The 14,761-nt window shown below is 36.9% G+C and overlaps 1 protein-coding gene across 4 annotated transcripts in view; it reads right to left on the bottom strand.

Annotated features, from left to right (window-relative positions):
* Positions 1-950: 950 nt before the first annotated feature.
* The window catches only part of HOMER1 (homer scaffold protein 1), a 145,715-nt gene continuing 131,904 nt past the window's right edge, over positions 951-14,761 (bottom strand). For all 4 annotated transcript variants that reach the window (XM_058728769.1, XM_058728759.1, XM_058728739.1 and 1 more), the window contains one exon: positions 951-3,873. In XM_058728769.1, the coding sequence (XP_058584752.1) occupies positions 3,685-3,873 (189 nt within the window). In that variant the 3' untranslated portion in view covers positions 951-3,684. The remainder of the gene's footprint in view (positions 3,874-14,761) is intronic.

Raw genomic sequence — 14,761 nt, 5'->3', positions numbered from 1 at the left:
TATCCTTTTCTAGTAGTTTAAAAAATATTCTCTCATTTGAAAATTATCTTCTCAACCAATACTTACTATAGTACAGCATCCTACTTGAGAAAAAAAAATTTTTTTAAACATGTCATTCTGAACTACTTCTTACCTGAAAGCTTCCTCAAGATTTTATATAAATTAATTTACCTTATGAATGGTAAGGAAACAGAGCTAAACATGAAGAAGACAAAAATTCAATGAAGACTATTCCAGGACTTCACGCACAGCTTATTGGGAATGGTAAAATCATTTGATACCCAATAAATGACACAATTTCTTAAAAAACAAAACACTGCCACCAAACAAGTTTTGCCTCTGGCCAGTGTCCCTTCCAGAACAGACAGAAAACCAGGTCTGCAGGGAGAGAGCAGCTGAGATGCTCACTCCACAGTTAAACACAAACATGGAAGGCCAGAGCACACATGTGAGAGAAGACATTTAATTTTAACAGGGCAGAAAAGGAGCTTTAAAAGGTGGTAGTTTAATTTCAAGTGTCCCTTTTATTGCCACTTGAAAAAAAACCCTGCAAGCTTTTCCTCTAATTGCTTCCCGGCAGTTAAATGAGAGCAAAACATGAAATCCATGAGAGGGCTGAAGCTCTTCTGTGAGGACAAGGACGGATGTAACTTCATGAACTTTTTTTAATCTGCAGAAAGAAGGGGAGAAAAGAGCGCGAGAGAAGGAGTGAGAGACAAAGAGGGAGAGAAGGAGAGAGAGGAGAAACAAAAACTAATTTTCCAGGCAGGGAGATACTCATAAAACCGTTTATGTCAAAGTTAGGATTTCACAACATAACACACTAAATGTGAAATCCAGTAGCACCTGTAGGAGTTGAGCAAATGCTGCCATCACTAAAATGCCTTTTAAAAAGTATCTGTAAAAGACTGAAGGAAAAAGAAGATAAAGTACATTCTCCAGAGAACAAATGTATTTCAAAATAAAAACTGTATTTTTGTTTTTCCTTTTTTTCAGTTGTTTTTTGTACAAGAATTCATAATTATCATATAGTAACTTATACACAATGGGATCGATCTCTGCTCTCCTTTTCTGCGTCACTTCAAGTCCATGTTCAGGCTACAGTCCCCAGCATCATTTTCTGATAAATATATTACCACAGTTTGATCTAAATATAGATACATCATATAATACTTGTCTCTGGGAAAAATCAAATTTTAATATGCAAACTTTTATTTCTATAATACAGAAATGGAGAAAACTACAGTAGGCACACAACCTAATTATGACTTGTAGATGACGATTTCTAGATACTCTCCTACTGTAAATGAATACTGAAAACAGTCTTACTAAGAAGATTTTATTTATATGTGCACTTGTGTCCACCTTATCCCATATACTGTACACGTCTAAAGACAATCTGGGAATTTAAAGGTGCAGCCCTCAAGTTGTTAAATCCCTAAAAAAAGAAAAAAAATTAGGCCTTATTGGACAAGGAAAAAACTCACAAAATTTCCAATTTTAAATTTCTTATCAGTAGGAAAATATTAAAAATAATTTTCTGTATATACATATGGGTATATGTATATATTGAATTACACACATGTCTCACATATCAGTACAACTCAAGTGGAGACATTTTGGTGAGTTATTTTCCCATTAAATGACAACTATGTCAAAATTTAAAAATATCTTATTACATCATTAAAATAATTCACTTACCATTTCAATAGCTTATACTGTTTTTTTTTTTAATTTTTAACTCTTCATAACTAAATTCCCTGATCCCTAGTGTTAAATCCCCTATTTAAATTAAAATCTGGTGCTCTTTATTACTCAGAAACTGATGGATAAAATCACATCTACTTCAAAATTCCATCAATCAAATAGTTTTATTACCTGATTTATCAGAGAAATATCTCAGCTCTGAGCTTGTGTACCTAAATTATCCTCCCTATAATAAACAGGTGAGGAAAATATCCTAAAATAGATGGAGGTAACTTACATGATGTTATAGCACATATAATACATGATGATTAAGTGTCTGATATAAACTTTTCAGAGACACCTGAAAACTCACTTTAGAAACTAACTTTAGAAACAAACCATTTATTTTTCACTCTAATATAAATTAATATGTATGTATTTACATACATACACATACATATATAAAACAAAATTGTCTAGTGTTGCGTTGCTGTTTGTGAGTGAAAAAATGGTTACAAATCGATTAATTAGCTTAATTTTGTACTTAACAATTCAATTGTTTTGGGGTACAAACAAAGTCAGTGCATTCGTAGACTCCACAGAGTCAGATACTCAAGCATACACTTTAAAAAAGAACCCTCCTCAACATCACAGGCATTGTACAGCAAAGATATATGGACTCTGATGCATTCCTAACTCCATAAGCAGACTAGACAGCACTTGGCTCACTTTTAAAATAGCTTCTTCAAAGAAATATAGAAAGAAATGCATGTTTGCTAAAAGTCTTTTAAAATTACATCAAAACAACATTAAAACTTGTTCATTGAGAAGAGCCTGTTGAATTCTTGTTTTGAAATGCCTAGTTAACAGTTCAGAATATTGCCTTGTGAGGTTTGACTAGAGATGTGGTTGATGTGAAGACCCAGACAGAGTACACGGCTCCAACCCCCACAGTCCTCTGATTGGCTGTTTGATGGAAATGGATCCCCTTTAAAATTGCTATACACCTTAAAATGATCTATAATAAACAGTTCCCCAGTAACCATTATTATTTGTAAATTGAAATGCATTGATCATTCAGAAAAGATTTCTTGCAAAATATATAAATAAATGTAACTGCATATTCTGTAAATATACTTAACATTGCTAGACCAGACCGTCAATGACGGGCTGCTGTATTTCAGTACTGTGTGTCAAATTTATTAGAAATTTAAAAAGAAAAATTTCTGAGGGACTCAGCTGCCTTCGTTAGTTGGCTTTAAAATGTGTAATAAAATGGGAGACAATATCTTCTCATAAATACATGGAATCAATGTGGAAAAGTAAACTATACAGCAGACAAGATTAAAGAACACCAGAGTGTACCAGAGTGGTCACCGAGTGAAATATCTTCCAGTATAAAAAAAGGGAAGAACTCTATACACCCAGTTCTAGTTAAGTATGTTTCAATTAAAGATACAGCTCTCTCTCACTCCTGGCAAGAATTAATTGGTAATGGCACTGCTTCTTAGCAGTGCAAAAATATCCTGAGAAATTATTCAGATTACAACAGAAGACAGGGCTTTCGTCACTAAGTTTTTGCACAAAACACAGCTTTAGATATCATAAATAAATTAATTTAAGAAGCAGATAACCTTCACTGTGTTGAACACAAAAAGGGGATGTGACCCAGACATTGTTAATTCTCCCATTGGCTAATATCAGAAAAAAAAGATTGCATTAAGTGTCTATTTATAACTTTCTAGTTAACTATGGCCAATAATATACATGGAGGTAATTTGTAGTTCAAGTTTTCATCTCTTTTTTTTTTCCCCAACTAGCTACAAGCTGAATTCTAAAATTTACACTGAAATATACAATTCCAATTTTCAAAAGATCATCCTCCTGGAGGAGGAATGATATTCAATTTTTTTGTGCGATCTTGATGCAGAGCCCAAACAGTCCTATGAAGAGAGACAGTGTATTTTTTAATCAATTGGCACTGAAATTTAACTTTTCTTAGCTGCATTCTAGTAGCTTGGCCAAGTTATCTCGTAACTCTGTTAGTTCAAATATTTTTCCATCAAGAATTTCTAAGAGTGTCTTCAGGTTATTGCGAAAAGCTTCTTGTTCATTCTGACTTTTCTCCAGACGTTGCTCTAAGTCAGACAGCTGTCCCTCCAGGTCTTTGTTCCGAATTTCTACTTCCTTTAGAAACAAAAGTGTGATATATATACACAGGTCAGTTCATGACTTAGAAAGCAATATAACTTTTGTTGTTACTAATATTCTGGTAGTTAATGCACTTGGACGAGTAGGAGGATGAGTTTCTGAATCTCAAGGTAGTACCATTTAAAGAGATTTTTAGAATTTTGCCATCTGAGAAATCCATGCATTTTATGGACAGGCTTGTTCATGAATCCATCCATCCACCCGACAAAAACTTGCTGATTGCTTACTTTGTGCTAGGCAACCCTTCAGGCACTTCAAATACTTAGATAGGATTAAAGACCCATTTTGTGGATTAGCTACATCTCATGTCAATTTCTGCCTGCCTATTCTTCTTATTGCACAATTGCGAACACACTCAGGTGAAAGCAAACAGAGAAAAAGACAAATTTTTTTCTCCTCATTGGCAATTCCTGAGAAAGACTGTGGGAAGACAACAACTTCCTAAAATGTGGTGTTAGGAACCTCTGAGCATGTTCATTATTCTTTGTTTTGCCTATCAAATGGATCGAGGTGGCAGAGCAAACAGCTCAAGGGCTAAAAACTATAGTCAAGACGTGTAATAAGTATACATATGAGAGAATTAGAAAGCTGACATTCCAATATACTGCAAATCATGGAAAGAAGAGAAAACAACAAAAGGGAAGTAAAGGTACATGACAATTTTTTTTTAAAAAAACAGAATGAAGTCCAGCATACTTAAAAATTAGAAGTTATTACCGCTCTAAAAATGTTCCTGAGCATAACAAATATAATAAGTGACTCTAAAAAATAAAAGGATATAGTGAGCTAGAGACTTAAATTTGGTTAAAAATTCTAAATGAGAAAAACGGCAGAAAACAGACTATTACACTTTAAATAAGCTATTCAGATAAGCAATTCATAGAAAGTTATATATTCTTTCTGGAAAGCTCTTTTTTTTTTTTTTTTAAAGTAGGTTCCACACCCAGCATGGTGTCCAACACAGGACTTCAATTCACAACTCAGAGATCAAGAGTTGGAAAGCTTAACTGACTAAGCCACCTAGGCGCCCCAGGAAACCTCACTTTTTAAATTTTTCAAATGTTATTTACTTTTGAGAAAGAGAACACAAGCAGGGGAGAGACAGAGAGAGAGAGAGAGAGAGAGAGAGAGAGAGAGACAAAGAGGGGGAGGGAAAGACACAGAATCCAAAGCAGGCTCCAGTCTGTGAGCTGTCAGCACAGAGCAGGGCTTGAATCCATGGACTGTGAGATCGTGACCTGAGCCAAAGTTGAACACTTAACCAAGTGAGCCACCCAGGCGCCCTTTAAATTTTTTTAAAGTTTATTTATTTTTGAGAGACAGAGACAGAGCATAAGCAGGAGAGGGATAGAGAGAGGGAGATACAGAATCTGAAGCAAGCTCCAGGCTCTGAGCTGTCAGCACAGAGCCCAACACAGGGCTCGATTCCACAAACTATGGGATCACTACCTGAGCTGAAGTGTGACGCTTAACCAACTGAGCCACCCAGGCGCCCCCAGGAAAGCTCACTTTTACATCTGAGAGGAATTAAGTGATTGACACAAATTATATTTACATATATAAATTATATGGAACAAAGACAAAATTTTGGTGTTAATAATACAATATGAATCAGCCCGAGAAAACATTATGTTTCAAGTGTTAAAGCATCATTTAAATGTAAATCTCTAAAAAAATTACAGCAAGTCTAAAGGGTGGTGGAACATTTTTTTTTTTTTTAATTTTTGAAAGAATCCAGTAAATGTTAAATGAAAAAAACAATACCAAGCAGCAGAGTGCAAATAGACAAAAATTGGTAGGCATGAGGACAAGCACTGGAAATTACTGTACATAATAGGAAATGGTTGCAGTTGTTAGGATTATGGGTATTTTTACTTTTTATATTTACTTCCCTTTTTTTTTTAATTTTTTAAATGTTTTTGTTTATTTTTTTGAGACACAGACAGAGCATGAGCAGGGGAGGGGCAGAGAGAGAGGGAGACACAGAATCTGAAGCAGGCTCCAGGCTCTGAGCTATCAGCACAGAGCCTGACGTGGGGCTCAAACTCATGGAGTGTGAGATCATGACCTGAGCCAAAGTCGGACGCTCAACGAACTGAGCCACCCAGGCACCCCTATATTTACTTCTCTTACAATACCTGTAAAAATTCAACTTTTGAGAAAAATAACTGGGAATTTGGCTTGAATACAAAGAAGAAGGTAATCCTGATCTAGGATTCTGAACATAAATGTTCACTTGCTCTGACAGAAATAACTAAGAGAAAGGCCTAAGCAAGAGTCACAGAGGAGCTGCAAGAACCTGGGAAAATATAATAAAGTAATACAGCAGTTCAAATGAGTTATAAATGAAGAATTTAAGAAATCCCAATCTAATGTTAAAGCATTTACTGATGAGCGGCACCTGGGTGGCTCAGTTGGTTAAGCGTCCGACTTTGGCTCAGGTCATGATCTCACGGTTTGTGGTTGGAGCCCGACGTTGGGCTCTGTGCCGACAGCTCAGAGCCTGAGTCTGCTTCAGATTCTGTGTCTCCCTGTCTCTCTGTCCCTCCCCTGCTCATGCTCTGTCTCTCTCTCAAAAATAAACAAACATTTAAAAAAAGTTAAAAAAAAAAAAAAGCATTTACTGTTAGATATTTCCCAGTATGTTTCTAATCTTTTTCCTTTGAATAATCCACAAAGAGAAGATAAGTAAACTGAGAGCAGGATCTGAAACCAATAAAATACTTATAAATTCATAGGCACATTCATGGAGGCTCCAAACTATGAGGGAGAAAAAAGAGCCTGGGATCAAATGTAAAAATTCCACTCATGATTGCACAGTATGCTTTCTTGCTTGCTTAAACAATAAGCTTAAGAGTAGAATGTTTCCAACTATAAAAATAGACCAAATGTCATTCACTAGAAAACACCCACTTCACCAGGCACCACCCATTATGCCCTCTAAAGCCTTCCTTAAAATGAAAGCCTTCTTTGTTCTCCTTGCCAATCAATGAAACATCCAAACATTTTCAATGGAAGCATGCAAAACACCAAATTTCCTCAGCTATTAAAATTGCATTGTTCTCTCTAGACAGAGTTTCATACTCTCAACCATTTCTCTGATTGGAGGAATGTTAGCAGGTAGGTAACAAAAGGGATCCAATACAGTGCTGACAGTGCTGGTCTATTCTGAAGCAGAGAATATAATCCTAGAGCAAGAATGGCCAACGCTGTGCACATGGGCCAACACAAGGCAATTGGAGCCCTGGTTTGTGGGCACTTCCCAGTAGTCCACCTTATGTCCATGTTTTCCAAGCCTCTTCTTGCCATTTATTCTCACTCCTAACTTATTCTTCTACTTATAACCACTTGTGTGCTACTAATTTCCTCTTCTCCTTCCCTGACAGGTAACCACGTGCCAGGGGCATCCAGACCTGGTTCAGTCCTGATAAAGCAATGGAGGCCCTTCGAATGTTTTAAAGGGCAATAATTCAAAGTATAAAGGGGTGTCTGGGTGGCTCAGATGGTTAAGCATCTGGTCCTTGATTTCAGCTCAGGTTATGATCTCATGGTTGGTGAGTTCGAACCCCATGTTGGGTTCGGTGCTGACAGTGTAGAGCCTGCTTGAGGTTCTCTCTCTCCCTCTTTCTCTCTCCCTTAGCAATAAATAAATATAAAAAAAAAAAGTACAAAATCTTAATGGGTAGAAGGTCACTCTCTGTGTTAGATATAGAGCCTAAACACTAGAGTGATTAAAAAAATTTTTTTACAGAGGCTCCTGGGTGACACAGTCGGTTAGGCATCTGACTTGCATCTCAAGTCATGAAGAAATAGAACAATACAAACTTCAATTTCTAGCAAAGACATTTCCCAAGCTTTCTCTCTTACCTGTCTCCCAAAAAGTGAGTGGTTTTTAACTAAGAATTTGTAAACTACCCAAAACTGCCACTCAGTCCACCAAATACAAAGATGTGACATATCTTCATCTACAGAAACTATAGTAAGATGAAAACAGAAAATGAAACTCTAGACACTTCACTGAATGAAAATACAAGTCCCCACAAAAAACCAACTATGAAGCACAAGAAAACAGAAGACTCCACTCGAAATTAAATATCATCAAACAGGGCACCTGGCTGGCTCAGTCAGAAGAGCATGGGACTCTTGGGCACAAAGGTAGCTCAGTCAGTTAAGTGTCCAACTCTTGATTTCGGCTCAGGTCATGATCTCATGCTTTGTGAGTTTGAGGCCCAAGTTGGGCTCTGAGCCAACAGTGTTGAGCCTCTTTGGGATTCTCTCTCCCTCTTCCTGGCTTGTGCTTGTTCTCTCCCTCTTTCTCAAAATAAGTAAATAAACTTGAAAAAATATTTTTTTTTTTAAAAAGGGAAAGAGCATGGGATTCTTGATCTTAGGGTCATGAGTTTGAGCTTCATGATGGGTGTAGACATTACACCCAAAATAAACTTTAAATACTGTCAAGCATTCAAAATAGAGCCTGAGTCAGATATTAAACACGAAAAACAGAAATGGGCCAAAAAAACAAAAAAAAAAAATGAGGAGTGATTAAAGCTTGATAGAAACAGAAGAAAAAGGCAAAATCACATCAGAAATAAAGACTGAATTATAAAATAAAAAATACATTTGCAAAAAAAATACAGTTTATTCAATTATTATTTTTCAACATTCAAGGGAATGTGGGGTGGCTGGGTAGTTCAAGTCAGTTAAGTGTCCGATTTCAGCTCAGGTTATGATCTCACAGTTCATGAGCTCAAGCTCCAACACTGGGATTTCCACTGTCAGCTTGGAGCCTGAAGCCTGCTTCATATCCTCTCTTTCCCTCTCTCTCTGTCTGTGCCCTGCCCGTATTCTCTCTCTCTCTCTCAAATAAACATTTATATAAAAAAAAATCAGAGAGAAAGTGGTTGAAATAGAAGACAAAAAAATCCAATCCAGTTACATATCACTGGAGCTCCTGAAGAAGAAAAGACCCCAATAAGACAAAGTTAATATTTAAAACTTTTACACAAGAAAACTTCCTGGAAATAAAGGCAGGCCTGAATCTACAAATTAAAAGGGCCCACCAGAATGCAAATTGGTGCAGCCGCTCTGGAAAGCAGTGTGGAGGTTCCTCAGAAAATTAAAAATAGACCTACCCTATGACCCAGCAATAGCACTGCTAGGAATTTACCCAAGGGATACAGGAGTACTGATGCATAGGGGCACCTGTACCCCAATGTTTATAGCAGCACTCTCAACAATAGCCAAATTATGGAAAGAGCCTAAATGTCCATCAACTGATGAATGAATAAAGAAATTGTGGTTTATATACACAATGGAATACTACGTGGCAATGAGAAAGAATGAAATATGACCTTTTGTAGCAACGTGGATGGAACTGGAAGTGTGATGCTAAGTGAAATAAGCCATACAGAGAAAGACAGATACCATATGGTTTCACTCTTATGTGGATCCTGAGAAACTTAACAGAAACCCATGGGGGAGGGGAAGGAAAACAAACAAAAAAAAAGAGGTTAGAGTGGGAGAGAGCCAAAGCATAAGAGACTGTTAAAAACTGAGAACAAACCGAGGGTTGATGGGGGGTGGGAGGGAGGGGAGGGTGGGTGATGGGTATTGAAGAGGGCATCTTTTGGGATGAGCACTGGGTGTTGTATGGAAACCAATTTGACAATAAATTTCATATATTAAAAAAATAAATAAATAAATAAATAAATAAAATAAAAGGGCCCACCAAGTACCTGAGAAAACTGACCCTCAACAATCAATTCTCAGAATTATCTTAGTAAAACTATTATATTTTAAATATAAAGGAAAAATCCTCAGGGCATACAAACAGAATGGGTTCTAAACTTCCAAGGCCAGGCATCTAGACTGGAATAGATTTCTCAAAAGAGACATAAAAACAAGGTAATAATGGAGTGGCATTTTCAAGAAACTCAAAGAAAGAAAATTACAAACCAAGGATTTTATATCTACCTGTCACCCAAGTACTAAGTCTTTTAAAAAAAACAGCTTAAAACCATGAGCTCTTCGGGAACCATCCACTAAAGATAAGCTTCATCCAACCAACAGATTATTGTGAAAACTTCAAAGAAAGGACCATGTACTATATGTAATATATATCAAAGAATAAAACAAGGATGGATGATGGTTAAAAAATAATATAAAAATGTTACTAGGGGTGCCTGGGTGGCCCAGTTGGTTGGGTGTCCAACTCACGATTTAGGCTCAAGACACAATCTTGTGGTTTGTGGGTTCGAGCCCTGCATCGGGCTCAATGCTGATGGCAGAGAGCCTGCTTGGGATTCTCTCTCTCTGCCCTTCCCCTGCTCATGTGAGTGTGCATGTGTATGCTCTCTCTTAAAGTAAATAAATAAATAAATAAATAAATAAATAAATAAATCAAAATGTTACTTATTCTGACAAAGTAGAAATAATGCAATTAGAAACTAGGAGAAAAAAGGAAAGGAAAAGAGAAAAGCAGAAATAAGCTTGCAATTACTGAATATATAATAGTTCAAAGTTAGACAGCATTAAAAACAAACAAACCAGATTATGAAAATTTAAATATGAACACAGGTGACTAGGAATATTTTAAAAAGGTTTAAGTCTAAAGGTAACCACTACAACAAAGTTAAGACGATCTTAAATATCAAAGATATAAAAAGGCAAAGAACACATACAGGGTAAAAGAAAATTCAAATTAACATAATACACGAACACTATTATATAAAATAATGATGACAAGTTGAAACCAAACATAAAAATCATTATCAATAAGGGGCACCTGGGTGGCTTAGTTGGTTGAGTGTACAACTTAGGCTCAGGTCATGATCTCACAGCTCATGGGTTCGAGCCCCACTCTGGGCTCTGTGCTGACAGCTCAGAGCCTGGAGCCTGCTTCAGGTTCCATGTTTCCTTCTCTCTCTGCCTCTCCTGACTCACACACACTTTCTCTCTCTCAAAAATAAACATAAATTTTTTTTTAAAAGTATCATATCGATAAATATGAATGAGTTACTTAGTAAAAGGAAAAAAAAATATAGGTTGGCTCACAAAGCACTATCTGACTATATGTACACAACACACAAGAAGCATTCACAAAAACTGACTTTACATTAGGTCATAAAAAAGTAGTATTAAGTTACACTAAGTATCAATGTTACAAAAATTACTCTGTGATCACAATGCAGTAAGACTAGTAACTGAAAACAAAATCATAAAATAGAATGGTCCTTCCACTGAGAAATTCACTTAAGAAAGCCAAAAAAATGGAGATGGTTTCAGAATAATGAGGAATTTTGATACTGGCAAAGGAAAGACTTTAATGCTAAAAGTCAAAACTCACAATAAAGATATACCCATGATGTTTATGTACCAAGAAACACAGCAACTAACTTCACAATAAGTAGAAATTACAGGAGTTGTAAGGAGACACAGATAAAAACACACTGAAAACAGACTTTACTATGCCACTCTCAATATAGGACAGATTAAGTGGAACAAAGAAAAGGTAGGAATACAAGAGATAAAATACAAAATCGACAAACATTCATAAAAACTGACCATAAATGAGAATATACAACAAAGTGTAGTGAATTATGTAAAGTAGAAATTATATATGGGTGCCTGGCTGACTCAGCTGGAGGAGTCACGGTTCGTGATTCAAGCCCCATGGTGGGTGTCAAGATTATTTAAATAAATAAATAAAACAAAAAAAAAAAATTCTACAAACCCTTGTGATTACAATGCACTAAAACTAGAACTTAGTAACTAAATCAAAAAACTAAAGTCCTTCCACCAGGAAATAAAAGCACTTTCTTCTATTTATTTTTTATTTTTTTAAAGTTTATTTATTTATTTGGGGGGAGGGGAGGGGCAGAGAGAATCCCAAGCAGGCTCTACACAAAGCCCAACGTGGAGTTCAAACTCATTAATTGTGAGATCATGACCTGAGCTGAAATCAAGAGTTGGACACTTAACCGACAGAATTTACTCTGCCCTTTTATTTTTTGTAATGTTTATTTATTCTGAGAGAGAAAGTGTGCACAACTGAGCACACAAGTGAGTGATGGGCGGTGGGATGGGTGCGCAGAGAGAGGAGGGAGAGAATCCCAAGCAGGCTCTGCACTTTCAGAGCAGAGCCTGATGCAGGGCTCGAACTCAAAAACTGTGAGATCTTGATCTGAGCTGAAATCAAGAGTCAGACACTCACCTGAGAGAACCACCCAGGCATCCCTTTATTTTTTGTAATGCTTATTTATTTATTCCGAGAGAGAGAGAGAGAGAGAGAGAGAGAGAGAGAGAGAGAGAGAGAGAGAAAGCAAGCGAGCATGAGCTGGGGATAGGTACAGAGTGAGGAGGGAGAGAATCCCCAATCCCTGAAGTGGGGCTTGAACTCACAAACTGTGAGATCATGACTTGAGCCAAAATCAAGAGTCAAAATGCTTAACTGAGTCACCCAGGCACCCCTAAAGCACCTTCTTTTAAACATCTCTTGCATGCAAGGTAAATAAAACCAAAATTACAGAATTTCAGGAAATAATGATAATGAAAATACTAAATACCAGAATCTATGGAATACACTTTAAAGCAACAGAGGAAAATCTATAGCCTTACACATGTATAAATAAAAGTGAAAGAATAAAAATAAAGGAATTAAATTCTCTTCTTAAAATGCTAGAAAAAGAATAAAAAGCCAACCAAAATAAAGCATGAAGCAGAAATAGTAAAGATAAAAGGAGAAATTCATAAGGTAGAGGACAGAAAGACAATGACACTGATGAACCAAGCCAAATATTTTTAAAATAATTTAACAAAATAGGGGTGTCTGGTTAGCTCAGTTGGTTAAGCATCCGACTTCAGCTCAGGTCATGATCTCACAGTTTGTGAGTTCAAGCCCCGCACTGGGTTCTGTGCGAACAGCTCAGAGCCTGGAGCCTGCTTTAGATTCTGTGTCTCCTCTTTCTGACCCTTCCTTACTCGCACTTTATCTCTATCTCTATCTCTCTCTCCCTCTCCCTCTCTCTCTCAAAAATAAAAAAAACATTAAAAAACATTTTTTTTTAGGGATGCCTGGGTGGCTCAGTTGGTTAAGCATCTGACTTTGGCTCAGGTCATGATCTCACAGTTTGTGAATTTGAGCCCCACGTCAGGCTCTGTGCTGACAGCTTGGAGCCTGGAGCCTCCTTCAGATTCTGTGTCTCCCTCTCTTTCTGCCGTTCCCCTGCTCATACTCTGTATCTCTCAAAAGCAAATAAACATTAAAAAAAGTTTTTTTTTAATTTAACGAAATGGACATACCATTGCTTAACTTTACTTAATCAAGAAGAAAAGGATAATGAACAACTATATAAAATAAGAGTTCTTGCTGAATATATGAAAACTAGATGGAAAACTTAAACAGTCCAATAGCTACAGAAGACAGAATAATCCAGGAACTACACAAAAAATGCACCAGGCCCCGATGGTGTCAAAGGAGAGTTTTATTAAATGCTCAAAGATCCGATAGTTGCAATATGACATCCATGACGCCATAGCACAGAAAATGAAGAAAGTGTATGAAGTATAACTGAAGTATAACTTTAAAAAAATTTTCTTGGGGCGCCTGGGTGGCGCAGTCGGTTGAGCGTCCGACTTCAGCCAGGTCACGATCTCGCGGTCCGTGAGTTCGAGCCCTGCATCAGGCTCTGGGCTGATGGCTAGGAGCCTGGAGCCTGTTTCCGATTCTGTGTCTCCCTCTCTCTCTGCCCCTCCCCCGTTCATGCTCTGTCTCTCTCTGTCCCAAAAATAAATAAAAAACGTTGAAAAAAAAATTAAAAAAAAAAAATTTTTTTTCTTTAAAATTTTTTTTTAATGTTTATTTATTTTTGAGAGAAGGAGAGACAGAGTGCAAGCTGGGGAGGGACAGAGAGAGAGAGGGAGACACAGAATCCGAAGCAGGTTCCAGGCTCCGAGCTGTCTGCACAGAGCCTGACACGGGGCTCAAACTCACGAACTGTGAGATTATGACCTGAGCCGAAGTCAGGACACTCAACCGACTGAGCCACCCAGGCATTCCCCCAAAAAATTGTTTTTTAAGGGGCACCTGGGTGGCTCAGTCGGTTGAGCATCTGAACATGGGATTGTGACCTGAGCTGAAATCAAGAATCAGATGCTCAACCGAGCCACCCAGGCACTCCTGAAGTATAACTTTGTATAAAGTATAACCTTGATACCTAAATCTTATAAATACAGCTTCCCCACAAAGGAAGAAAATTACAGACCAATATTACAAATGAGTATCATGTAAAAATTATAAATAATAAAAGATGAAAATCTAAAACCACATTAAGAGAATAATATATCATAGATAACGGTACTTATTCCAGTAATGCAAGGGTGGTTTGGTATTAGAAAATCTATTAATAAAACAAAACATATTAATAGATCTAGGGAGGGAATTATGGCTACCTCCAAAGATACTTAAAAAAAGCCATTAACAAAATTTTTGGTAAAAACAGCCAAGAAAACAGGAATGAAAGACAGTCTCATAATATGATAAAATATATTTTAGTGTTAAATCCAGCATTTTATTAATGGAAAAATAATAGAGGCATTTTCACTAAGATAAGGGACAAAAATAAGCCCATAAACTCCACTACTGTTTGACACTATACCATTGTTTTGTTTTTAATGGTTATTTATTTATTTTGAGAGAGCGAGCACATGTACAAGCATGTGAATGGGGAAGGGGCAGAGAGAATCGTAACCAGGCTCTGTGCTGACAGCACAGACATGGGGCTCAATCTCATGACCCTGAGATCATGACCCCAGTCCATATCAAGAGTTGGACACTCAATCGACTGAATCTCAGAGGTGCCCCTTT

This window comes from Neofelis nebulosa, chromosome 1 (assembly GCF_028018385.1).
Source record: "Neofelis nebulosa isolate mNeoNeb1 chromosome 1, mNeoNeb1.pri, whole genome shotgun sequence".
Classification (NCBI taxonomy): domain Eukaryota; kingdom Metazoa; phylum Chordata; class Mammalia; order Carnivora; family Felidae; genus Neofelis; species Neofelis nebulosa.
This window is presented reverse-complemented; position numbering and strand designations above follow the sequence as displayed.